Here is a 14,081-nt window from a genome sequence, read left to right on the forward strand (position 1 = left end):
CGTTTCACAAATGATATCGGACATGTTCCTTACGTCGTAACTACAATCCCCTTCCCTTTCATGAATGTGACCTACCGAATTAGACTATTTACCGGATTTGTTATCACATAAGCAACACGACGGGTGCCACATGTGGAGCAGGATCTGCTTACCCGTCCGGAGCACCTGAGATCACCCCTAGTTTTTTGGTGGGGTTCGTGTTGTTTATTCTTTGGTTTTCTATGTTGTGTCGTGTGTGCTGTTGTTTGTTTGTCTTTTTCGTTTTTAGCCATGGCGTTGTCAGTTGTTTTGGATTTATGAGTTTGACTGTACCTTTGGTATCATTCGTCTCTCTTTTTCACTAACTTCCATATAATGTTATCCAACACTGATTTATGCTGTTGAAAACTGTGGGATAAAATATTGCAAAGTTTACTTTTTATGGGAATGGATACCAATGAGATCTATCAAATACCAAGTGATTTAAACAACAATAGGACTAGGTCACCATAAATCATTCAACAATAAGTTAACCAATCGTCAAATCTTCCGAATTCTAGGGAAATGGATGTTTTATTCCACTTCCTATGCTTTGTTTAATTCCTGAAAATAAAATATAAGTTTGCATACATTTCTGTTTTCTAATCCACTTGTGTGGTTTTTTTTTGTTTTTTGTTGTTTTTTTTTTTATCTAAACACGATATACTCATTGATAAAAAGTACGGATCTAACCTTAATTATTTGAATTTAGTCATTTTGCCTTAACGTCTTTAATAAATTTAAACACAATAATGATTTTTGCAACAAAAAAAAATAAAAAAAGAGGTTCAAAATGTTATGTTCATTTACCGGGCGTAACGTCGTACGATGTTGCCCCGACCTTCAGAGAGGAGAGGGGAATATGATACTTAGAGGGGAATATAAAGATTTGTTTAATGACACGTGGGATAGTCTCAACTACTCAAATATTGATAAAACTATCAGCATGTATAAACAGTGGTTTAATAAGATTTGTAAAGTTTTGGAGTTCAGTGTGACGTCCATTTTCATTCATGAACTAGTCTAGTACACATATTGTGAAGGGGCCAACTGAGGCCTACCTAAGGTTTCGGGATTTTCTCACTGTATTGAAGACCTAAATTGATTGCATTTGGCTGTACTCTATCCTTTGGTCGGGATGTTGTCTCTTTGAATCATTCCGCATTTTCATCGATTAATTTTATAATAAATTTCATAAGATGAGAAAATATATCACTATCTTGTTGGTTCACAAATGGTTTCAAGATATTTTACAATAAGAGGTGTTTATTTGCAAGTTTACCAACATCATTTCAATTATGTTAAATTCTGGCCGCCTGCAATTGCCCAACAATTCACTGTCGAGGTGACTATATCATGCAGATAAGCACACGCTTGCTACAAGTTGTTAGAGATATAAGACTGTATGTTCAGATATAGCTATATTCTTCATTGGTTAAACTCAAAGCTTTTCAAAAATGTTTCTAGCTACATTTTTCATGTTGTTTATCTTCTCATTTAGTCAGTCGGCTGTTTGGTGTTTCAAAATCAACACTGAATTTTCCAATTTTCATTCTGATATATCCGCGGCTGTTTCGAAAATGTTGGAGGACAATAAAATCTTTAAATCGCAGTTGAAAGTCATGGCAAACGAAATGGAGCATTATAAATCGAGGGTTATAAAATACTAGAAAGTGAACTTCCATTTACTCACCGTGACCTTGAATTAACAAAGCAGAATGCAAAAGATACCAACGATCGAGTGAAAGTATTAGAACGCGATCTTGTATTAACAAAGAAAATTTCTGCAAGTGCTTGGATTCCAAAGTATGATTACGACGATTCAGTGAGCGACTCTTATTTAAGTCAAATACATGTCAATATGAAAAATGGAAGTGATAAGTTTCAAAATAAATCGGTAAACAAAAGACGCAATTTGCCTGACTATAGTGATACTTCAAAGGATATTAAGCGACTTTTGGGTATGTTCTAGTATAGAATTTCGTATAATAGTACCTTTTTTAAAGATGATAAATCATATCTTGCTTGATCATGGTGTGGTCACGGTTAAAATTACACTACAAAAACTTCGATAGAATATGTATCATACTTGAAATGACCTTTTCCCTGGACTTAATCAAAATCTGTCCACTAGGGTGCTTTGTTTTACTTTTCACATTTATATCAAATACAATCATAGTCTGGAAGAATTATCTAAAATGAAGTCTGGTACAGTGTAAATAGCTCTTTCTTTGTTATAAAAATGACAAAGAGTTTTGAATCTGATATAAAGAACTCACATACGACACACCACATCCTCATCAGAAAATGTGTATATATAAGAGCAATTTAAGAAGGAGATAAACTAAAAGTTTTCAAGAATACTAAGTAGTTTTAATCGAAAAAATAAAAATCTTATTTGTGTAACCATAGTTATGACGTTTATTTTTGTTTATAAAATAACTTAAAAATAATATGAAATTATGTTTTTTTTCCTGTGAAGGCTTTAGTTTTATGATTTGCGTACGAAAATTTCCCCACAACTAATACAGAATTATTTTATTTCAGTTGATGGTAACTTTCCAGTTGTTGCATTTTCTTCTACAATGGACAGCCACAAAGTAAACCTGAGTATTGGATATACTGTTTTGTTTGAGCACGTTATAACTAATATTGGAGGTGGATTTCACCCAAACACCGGTACTTTTTAATAAGGCACCAATTACTGGTGTTTATCATTTTAACATGGTCATAATGAGTCATTCTGGAGAGGACACTTAAACCGAAATAGTTTAAAATGGGCAAACTCTTGTCAGACTGTATTCCGGAAACAGGGATACTTGGTGTATTGTCATGCAGGCGATAGTAGTCGAGATGAAAGCAGAAGATGAATTTTGAATTAGTGTTTATGACTATTTACCTATTAATAACGGAAATATTCGTGTTTTTGGAGCTCTGAGGTCATCTTTCTGTGGATTCTTACTTCAATAAATGAACTATAATGCACAGCTTCAGTTTCTAAAGTCAACCTATTGTTGACGAATTTATCCCACTTTTTACAATTTATTATTATGTCTGTTTGTTTTATTTACACACTGTTGTCAATATCATGAAATTCTACGCTACTGTCGTTAGAGTGAGAGGTAAGGGTAGCTTTCAAACCAGGTTTAATCTACTATCGTCGATATAAGGACATAACAGTACTAAGCCAAAATAAGAGTTGATATCCATTCCTTTGATGTGTTGCAGCTTTTGATATTACCATTTGGTAAAGGACTTTCATTTGGATTTTTTTTTAGTCCTGCATTTTTGCTAATTTACTTTTTATATGTTAACTTGCATTTTGATTACTAGTACCATAGTTTTTGAAGTATATGAATATAAGTGCATAATTTATTGGTAAAACAACATGCATTAAAACAGTGTTATGACTATCTTTTTTTTCAATTTGTGTGCTACGTATACATTAAGATGAGTGTGGATTATATGTTTCTACTTTTGTGTGTGTCTTGAAACGGTAAAAATACTACTGCCGATAAGATCCACCGAAGTACAATTATGTAAACAACGACTGTACTAATTTATCGATGATCATTTAATAAGTAACCTTTAGAGTATTAGACACTATGAAGGCGTTCAAATTACAATTTCAAAATTCAAAAGACACTGCATGATCTTCACATTTTGATGTCCCAAACTATGCATGTCAAATACCAGTAATAATATTCCAAAGTTCTTTTTGAGGGTATAAGAATAAATATTTTTCCGAAGCAAGGTATTTTGAAAATCGACATGTGTTGTTCATGTTGTTACAAAACAACAAGAACCAGTGTAACTGAAAGTTATGAGTTCAGTTATAAATAATTGAAAGAAGGAGTGATTCTACATTATTGACTGTTTTATATAAAGACATGATGCTTTGCGTGCAACTACTGTTTAGTTAGGAGATAACTGTACTGTATTTTAAGCTCCGACGACATCAATTGGGGATTTGAAGGTCGCAAATTAAGTTTACTGGCGACGCGACCATCAACTACCAAATTAATGCCGTCGCAGCTTAAAATACAATATTATTATCTCCATTCTAATGAAAATGACAGAAAACAACGTTTAAAGATGTATTTAGAATCTGTCATATGCCGTCTGCGCTTGCGCGTACGTCCAATAGCATCAATTGTCAATTTATGCCATGTAAGAAAGTGACGTTATCCAATCAAAATGAACGTTACAAACGTTGTTGCATTAGAATTTTGGTTATATCCCCAATAGTTTGGCCTTAAAACTGTTAAGATGTGCTTTGTTGTTGTTTCATAGCCTGTTCTTGGACAGTAAAATAGTGCAGTCATAGCAGCCAACAAAAATAATGGAAAAGGTGAATATATGATGCGATGCGAGAAAGTAACGATAAATGTTCGATTTACCACTATATTTATATTAGCTTAACAATATGGTGAGCACTCTCACGACGTTTCTTATGAACATGTTGTATCTAAGTCGTTTAAAACAGTATCTGGATTTAATATTAAACTTTTTGTTTTAATTTGATAATACGGAACTGAGAAATCTATTACTTTTTGTCTGACAATAGGTTTGCAGATATAACAACAAGAAGTGATATTTAATCGTATAATTGGTACATGAGTTATTATGAAAATAAAGCTACTATTGCGTCGTCTGTTTTAAGGTCGACGACACTACAGTTGTAACAATTTATAGTCGAGGTTACTATTTCAGGAGGATAGGCAAAACTTACATTCAAACAGTGTCATCAAAGAGGGACGAAAGATACCAAAGGGACAACGCCATGGCTAGAAATGCAAAAAGACAAACAAACAACAGCACACACGACACAACATAGAAAACTAAAGAATAAACAACACGAACCCCACTAAAAAAACTAGGGGTGATCTCAGGTGCTCCGGAAGGGTAAGCAGATCCTTCTCCACATGCGGCAATCGTCGTGTTGCTTATGTGATAACTATTCATAACTATTCACATTTTCCATTTGTGATTTCTTATAGGGATTCACATATACATTTAGTTAAACTTTTGGATACACAACTGCAAGGTTAACTTTTTATGATTATGGATGTCAATGAGATCTATCAAATACCAAATGATAAGGATTTAAACAACTGTTGGACTAGGTCAACATAAATCATTCAAGAATAAATTATCAGATTGAGTTATAAAAGACAAATAAACATTTTACAGAGAAGCATCCAAATGTCCAATTTACCACTATTCAGCTAAAGAAAGTTTTGTTCCGTCTCGTGTCGTCACCAACATGCGCTTTTAAACAATTCGACTATAAGTATAACTATGAAGATTTATAAAGTTTTGGAGTTTAGTGTTACGTTCATTTTCACTGAACTAGTACACATTTTGTGTAGGTACCAGCTAAAGCCCTCCTAAGGTTTAGGAATGTTCTCGCTGTGATAAAAACCCTAATAGGTTGTTCTCGGCTGGTTTCTGTTCTGTGGTCGGGCTATTATCTCTTTGACACATTCTCCATTTCCATTTTTGATATCGATTTCATCAGATGAGAAATCGAGCATACTGGCATATTGTCTTACAAAAAGTATTTAGATATTATAACAATAAGCGATTATTATTTACAATTTTGTGATGAATAATGCAAATCAACAAATATCATTTCAATTGTGTTAAGTTCAAGTGGCCGGCACAAATCAATGTCGAGGTGACTATATAATACTGATAAGCACACACTTACTTCACGTTTTCAGAGGTGAAGAATTGTTTGTTATTTGTCATTGTTTCAACTTAAAACTATTCAAAAATGTTGCTAGCTTCCTCCTTGGTGTTGTTTGTCGTCTCATCTAGTCGGTCGGCTGTTTGGTGTTTCAATATCAACGCTGAATTATCCAATTCTCCTTTTGATATACCCGAGGCTGTTTCGAAAATATTAGAGGACAATCAATTCTTTAAATCGCAGTTAAAAGTTATGTCAGACGAAATGGAGCAATATAAATCAAGGATTACCACACTAGAAAATGAACTTGCATTTACTAAAGAAGAAGGACGAAAGATACCAAAGGGACAGTCAAACTCATAAATCTAAAACAAACTGACAACGCCATGGCTAAAAATGAAAAAGAAAAACAAACAACAGCACACACGACACAACATAGAAAACTAAAGAATAAACAAAACGAACCCCACTAATCGTGAACTCATATTAACGAAGCAGAATGCAAAACATACCAATAAACGAGTACACGTGTTAGAACGCGAACTTCTGTTAACTAATTGGAATAATAATAATAAGGAATTGTTTGACACAAGTGCGGAAATCCCGAAGTTTGATAAAGACGATTCAATGAACCATTCGCATTCTGGTAGAATACAAACCACTGAGCAAGATAGAAGTGATAACGATTACGAAAAAGAATCAATGTACCAAGAATTCAAATTGCCTGACAATAGTGATACTTCAAATGATAGCAAGCGGCTTTTGGGTATGTTCTTGTATTGAATTTCGTGTAATACATATTGTACCTTACGTTTTAAAAGGTGAAACATTTTACGTATACACAAGAATATTCAGTTTGGTCATGGTTTACACTACACCAAGGCGTCATTAGAATATTTATTATCCTTTTGCATATAATTGCTAATGAAAGATGATCATTTCCATTATTTTATAAAAACCTGTCCGCCAGACTCCTTTATTATAATTTTTCACGTTATAAACGATGTTATTGGTTTTAAACGAATAAAATAATTTGTATGACGTTTTTGTTAATCAAACATCGTTGAAATAATATAAAATTATGCATATTTTCTACAGAATTATTATTTTTCAGTTGGAGATAACTTTCCTCCGGTTGTTGCATTTTCTTCTACTATGGACAGCCACAAAGAAAACTTAGGTCCGAGGCAAACGGTTTTGTTTGAGCGCGTAATAACTAGTGTTGGAGGTGGCCTTGACCCAAACACCAGTATTTTTAAAGCTCCAATTACTGGTGTATATCATTTTGACGCCATAGTAATGAGTCACCATGGAGAGGACATGGAAACCGAAATAGTTAAGAATGGAAATGGGCTCGTCAGACTTTATTCCGGCAATGGTGACACTTGGGGTGTTGGCATGCAGGCTATAGTAGTCCAGATGAATGCAGGAGATGATGTTTGGGTAAGAGTTTATAACAATCCAGGCATTAATAATGGGAATGTTCGTGTGTATGGATTTCTTTGGTCCTCTTTCTCTGGATTCTTACTCCAATAAATGAGCCATCAAAAGTATAACTGAATTTTGTACTGTTTGAAGTATATAAAGCTGTGTGGATAATTTGTTGCGGAAAACTCTTGCATTCATACAGTGTCAAACTATTTATATTTTGCATTTGAGATTTCTTATAGCGTTTTAGATATATATTTAGATAACTGAGGATATCTTTTGTGTTAGAACACTGAGTGTCTTCACCAAATTTGTACAACAGTTTCACTAATTTTAAAAAAGAAGATGTGATATGATTTCCAATGAGACAACTGTCATGTCAACAAGAGACCAAAATAACGCAATAGGTTACCGCACGACCTTCAACAATGTGCAAAGCCCATACCGCATAGTCAGCTATAAAAGGCCCCGATATGACAATGTACAACAATTCTCGTTCCTAATTTTATAGAAGAAATTTGTACAACAGTTTCACTAACTTTAAAAAAGAAGATGTGATATGATTGCCAATGAGATAACTGTCCACAAGAGACCAAAAATACACAATAAGTTACCGCACGACCTTCAACAATGAGCAAAGCCTATACTGCATAATCAGCTATAAAAGGTCCCGATATGACAATGTAAAACAATTCAAACACGAAAACTAACGGCCTTATTTAAATAAAAAAATGAATTTATATGAAAATAATTTTATCCAATTCTGATTAATTCGGTTGAAAACTGTGGGATACAATACTACAAAATTTACTTTTTATGGCAAAGAGTGTAACCTATCAAATACCAAATGATTTAAACAACAACTGGACTAGGTCACCATAAATCTTTCAACAATAAGTTAACCAAAAGGGTTCTAAAAGACAAATACAATTTTTACAGAGAAGCATTCAAATGTTCCATTCACCACTTTTCAGCTAAACAAGCTTTTGTTCCGTCTCGTGTCGTCGCCAATGAGCAACATGCGCTTTTAAACCATCCGACTTTAAGTATAAATATTAAGAGTTATAACGTTTTGCGGTTTAGTGTGATGTTCATTTTCTCTGAACTAGTTCACATTCTGTGTAGTGGCCAGATTAAGCTCGCCTGAGTTTCGGGGATTTCTTGCTGTGTTGAAGACCTTAATTGATTGTCTTTTGCTGTACTATATCCTTTGGTTGGGCTGTTGTCTCTTTGAAAAATTCTGCATTTTCATCGATAAACCTTATTATCAATTTCCAAAGGCGAAATCACTAGCATATTGTCCCACAAAAGGTATGCTAATAACAATACGTGATTTATAATTATAATTTTGTGATGAATAATGTTAAACAGTAAACATTATTTCAATTACGTTTAGTTCAGGTGGCCAGCACAATATAGTTACAATTCAATTTCGAGGTGACTATTTCATACAGATAAGTACACACTTACAACAATTTGAAAAGATAAAGGACTGTATGTTCATATATAGCTCTATTTGTCGTTGTATCAACTTGGAAATTATTAAAAAATGTTGCTACATTTTTCTTGTTGTTTGTTGTCTCATTAAGTCGGTCGGTTGTTTGGTGTTTCAATATCAACGCTGAATTATCCTATTCTCCTTTTGATATATCTGGGGCTGTTTCAAAAATATTGGAGGACAATCAACTCTTCAAATCGAAGTTGAAAGTCAAGGCAGACGAAATGGAACATTATAAATCGAGGGTAAAAGTACTAGAAAGTGATGTTACATTTACTAATTGTGATCTCATATTAACGAAGCAGAAAGCAAAAGATACCAAAAATCGAGTCCAAGTGTTAGAACGCGAACTTCTGTTTACAAAGGAAATGTCTAAAACAAGTGCTGAAATCCCAACGTTTGATAAAGACGATTCAGTGAGTCATTCCCTTTCTGGTAGAATACATATAAATATGAAAAATGGAAGTGACAATGGAAACGAAAAAGATTCGGTTTACCCAGAATTCAAATGGTCTAACAATACTTATAGATCGCAGGATGTTAAAAGAATATTAGGTAAGTCCATGTAATAAATTTCGTATTATAATATATTATTTTGGTATAAATTGAAGAAAAACAATTGAAAGGGATATAAGTTCAGAACGTGCATAAAGATAGATTTTTTGGTCAATTTATACTAATACAAATACAAATAAAAAACTAGACGTTATACTTTCATGAATACCTCATCAGAAAATGTGTTGAACTATTCAGCATATATGATAACATAAAAAAAACAACAGTTTAGCAAATAACATTTAAAAAATCGATTATTTTAGAATACCAAGTTTTTTTATTTGAAACATTAAGGTCTTATTTTGTGCAACCACATTTATCAGGATTTGCGAACAAAAAATGAGGATGATATGAAATTATACTTAGTTTAAAACTTCAATTCTGTAAAACACACCATACTCGATGCAAAATTTCCAATAAATCAATAAAAAAAAATATTTCTATGATTTTATTTCAGTTAATGGCATTTTACCGCCGGTTGTTGCATTTTCTTCTACAATGGACAGTCACAAAGAAAACTTACGGACTGGACAAACTGTTTTGTTTGAGCACGTTATAACAAATGTTGGAGGTGGACTTAACCCTTCAACAAGTTTCCAGAGCACAAATTGCTGGTGTTTCTCATTTTGACGTCATCATTATGAGTCATTCTGGAAAAGACAGAAATAGTGTAAAATTGGAAATGGGCTCGTCAGAATGTATACCGGAAAAGGAGACACTTCGAGTGTTGGTATGCATGCGTTAATAGTCCAGATGAATGCAGGAGATGATGTTTGGGTCAGAGTTTTTAACACTCCCATCAATATTAGAAATGTTCTTGTTTTCGGATATCTTTTTTCTCCGATCTCTGGATTCTTACTCCAATAAATAACCTATTATGCAAGCTTTGATTTCTGAATGTCTAATTATTGTTACCCCATTTTTGATAATTTTATTTATTATGTCTGTTTGTTTTGCTCACACATTGTTGTTAAAATAATAGAATTATATGCGACTGTCATGAAAAGTGAGAGGTTTAGCTAGCTATAAAATCGGGTTTAAACGAGCACTTTCTACAAAAGAAAATGCCTGTGTCTAGTCAAAAATATGACAGTTGTTTTCCGTTCGATTGATGTGAGTTTTCAGCTTTTTTTGATATTGTCATAATGTGTCATTCGATTTTGGAATGCGGTAGTTTGCTATTTTACTTTTATTTGTAAACTTGATTACAGTTTCAAGCAACTATATGTACACGATTTATTTGTTTTACAGTTTGTATTTAGCAGATACATTTTTTTACTCAGGTGAATCAATCAATCAGTGATAGATTCTCTTATAAGAAATTTAAAGGTCCGAGTGAATAAACTATACAGAGAACAGAAGTTTTGTATTTGTTCAATGGGACAAAAGAACTGCCAAAGTTTAAATTGACAGGTCACTCTCAAGTGAATACGTGGAAAAGTATCATTTGGTTCTCAATAATATTCTTGTAATTGTAATAAAATACATCAAATTACATAGTGACAAACCTGGCCTTGAACAGTATCAAAATGTATCGAACTTTACCCGTCACGTCAGTTTTGTGGAGTTGATCCAGTCGTGTGAAAGACAGTTCGTGGTTCAGTTGTGATTATTGTGTATGCTGTCCTATTCTGTGGTTAGCCTGTCGAAACGTACTATTGTATTGTGTATTTGTGTATTTCTCTGTCCTGTATCTATTTGTCCCTTATCCAAGTTATGTAATGGTGTCATTTCAGTGTTAAATTAAACATTGCCATAAAAGTGCGAGGTTTTTCCAGCTACAAAACTAAGTTCAACCCACCATATTTTCTTAAAATGTCCTGTACCAAGTCAGGAAAATGTCAGTTGTTATCTAAAGGTTCGCCTCCATGTGTGCTGCATTGTCGTTTGTTTTTGTTAACTTCAGTTTTCTGTTGTTTTGTTGTTTTCCTCTTATAGTTGATATGTTTCTCTGGGTTTTAGTTTGTAAACCGGATTTGTTTTCTCTCAATCGATTTGTGACTTTTCAACAGCGGTATACTACTGTTGCCTTTATTTACAGTAGTATTTGAAGTATATGATCCTGTGTGCAAAATGTTTTGGTGAAAAAACGGTTGCAAAGACTACCTGGTACTTTTGATAACTATTTACACCACTGGGTCGATGCCACTGCTGGTGGACGTTTCGTCCCCGAGGTTATCACCAGCCCAGTAGTCAGCACTTCGGTGTTGACATGAATATCAATTATATGGTCATTTTTATTAATTTTCTGTTTACAAAACTTTGAATTTTTCGAAAAACTAAGGATTTTCTTACCCCAGGAGTAGATTACCGTAGCCGTATTTGGCACAACTTTTTGGAATTTTGGGTCCTCAATGCTCTTCAACTTTGTATTTGTTTGGCTTTTTAACTATTTTGATCTGAGCGTCACTGATGAGTCTTATGTAGACGATTTGTTTTTTATGGGGGTTATTAGAACACAAAAAAAAACCTTTTCAGAATTGGAATAGAACACATTTTACACCATATTTCACAAACTTCCAATTAATGTTATCAAATTCGCGATTAAAAACTCTTTAATAGAACATTGCAAAGTTAACTTTTTATGGTAATTGACGATGAGATGCACCAAACACCGAAGGGCAATAATTTGAACAACTAGGTCACCATGAATCATTCAACAATGAGTAAACCTATTAACTACTAGAGGCTTTATATGCCTTGTTGGATGACGATTCCACCGATAAAACCCACTGCTTGGTCTAAACATTTTGATGTACCAAACTACGCATATCAAATGAAATTATTAATGATTCAAATTGCATTTTGGTGAAAATATGAAAACTATAGTTCATCTTAAAGATCATATAGAACATGTAGAAAATCGAGTACTGTTGTTACTAATTTACTACATCAAGTCTAACCGAACATAATGAGTTGAATTATGAAAAATCGGAAGTAGTGATTCTATATTATTTGCTGTTCCAATTCAAGATGTGTTGCATTTCATGCACCTTCTGATTAGTATTTGTTATTTAAACATTCTGGCCTTAATATTTAAAAAGATATGTTTTATGGCCGTTATAAGACAATAAAACGAGTACAATGGTAGCAGCAAAACAATAATGAGAAAGAAAAATGTATGATGTGTTGCGAGAACATAAAGATGACTTTTTATTTTACCACTATATTTAGCTGAACAAGAGTTTGTACCCTCTCGTGCCGTTAATAATTAGCATCATGTACTTTTAAGTCGTTCAAAAACAGTAAAAAGATTAAACGTTTTACAGATTGTTTTTAAATTGATGATTTGGAACAGAGAACTCTATTACTTATTATCTCATAATAGGTATGCAATCTTACAACTAGACGCGATATTTAATCTTATAATTGATACATAAGTTATTTTTTAAATAAAACTATGATTGCACTGTCTGTTTTGTTTGAGGTCACCGGCACTGAGTACTTACAATTTATAATCGATGTCACACTTACCTTTGATAACTACTAATTCCAACGGATAGACAATTTTTACTACACACCTTAGATATAAGGAATTGTCTGAAAATAGCAGATTATTTTTCATTGTTTAGACTTTAAACTATAACAAAAATATAAGATGCTGTATCCATAATTGTTGGGGAGAAAAATTGCATTAATACAGTGTCATAACTATTTACATTTTTCATTTGTTATTTGTTATACTGTTTAACAAATACATTTAGATAACTAGGGATATCTTTTGTCTTAGAGAACTAAAATCTCTGTTTCGATTTTGATAGTACAAATGTGAACAACAGGTTTAACTAACGTATAATTTTATTTAACACTGATTCGTGTGGTTGAAAACAGTGGGATACAATATTGAATGACAATGAGATCTATCAAATACAAAAATAAAATAATGATTTTAAGGGAGTAGACCTTGGTTCAGGGAGATAACTCTTTCAATCAGTTAAGCGTTTATACAAGTCAAGTTCATCATTGTATTTTAAGCATTTACCTGAAACAGATGGAAAATAATCTATGTAACCTAGAAGCTTAGAATATATTCTTAAAAATGGTTGACACAAACGTACTGATGATTTTAAGAGTTATTTCCCTTAACATAGGTCTACCTCCTTAACTATTGGACTAGGTCACCATAAATCATTCACCAACCTTATATAGAGTGCATTTCGTTCTAACAAAATTTTGTAAACGTTGTTTGGCGTTTGATATTGTTTTCTAAACGCTACAAAAGTAGAAACAAATACATCGTTTAATCAGTGTTTACTGACCCTGTTTGAACTTCAATAATGCATGCATATTTTGTTGGTAAACAGACTTTTTTACAAACGTAGAAACAAATACATCGTTTAATCAGATTGAAGTTAGAAACAAATGTAGCGTTTGTTTTCACAAACGATGAATGACAAGCTGTAGACTCATTTTCAGCAAGTGGATAGTTTGTCAAAGTTTATGTTACCTTCTCGAACGTATGTTAGAAACAAATGATCAAAACATGTGCGCGCTTAGCCGCTTGTATCGTTTGTGTTAGACAGTAATGCACTCATAGTTTTGGAGTTCAGTGAGACGTCCATTTTCACCGAAGCAGTACACATGTGTGTAGTGGCGGCCAGCTTAACCCAGCCTAAAGTTGTGGGATTTTCTCGATGTGTTGAAGACCCAAATTGGTTGACTTTGGCTGTTTTCTGTTCTCTGGTTGAGCTGTTGTCTCTTTGACACATTCTCCATTTCTATTTTTTTTTTTTAATAATTTCATAAGATGAGAAAGCGAAATCACTAGCATACTGTCTAACAAAAAGTATTTAGAAATGATGTCAACAACCGACTTTTATTTACATTTTTGTGATGTATGATGTTAAACAACAAACATCATTTCAGTTGTGTTTAGTTCAGATTGCGGCA

The 14,081-nt window shown here is 33.1% G+C and overlaps 1 protein-coding gene across 1 annotated transcript; it reads left to right on the forward strand.

The window, feature by feature from the left end:
• The first annotated feature begins 6,184 nt into the window (after window positions 1-6,184).
• Window positions 6,185-7,246, forward strand: LOC139500282 (complement C1q tumor necrosis factor-related protein 3-like). The gene is made up of 2 exons (XM_071289024.1): window positions 6,185-6,476; window positions 6,825-7,246. Exons 1-2 carry the CDS (start codon window positions 6,338-6,340, stop codon window positions 7,244-7,246), a joined length of 561 nt encoding a protein of 186 aa, XP_071145125.1. The 5' UTR covers window positions 6,185-6,337.
• The last annotated feature ends 6,835 nt before the right edge of the window (window positions 7,247-14,081 follow it).

This window comes from Mytilus edulis, chromosome 13 (assembly GCF_963676685.1).
Source record: "Mytilus edulis chromosome 13, xbMytEdul2.2, whole genome shotgun sequence".
NCBI classification, from domain to species: domain Eukaryota; kingdom Metazoa; phylum Mollusca; class Bivalvia; order Mytilida; family Mytilidae; genus Mytilus; species Mytilus edulis.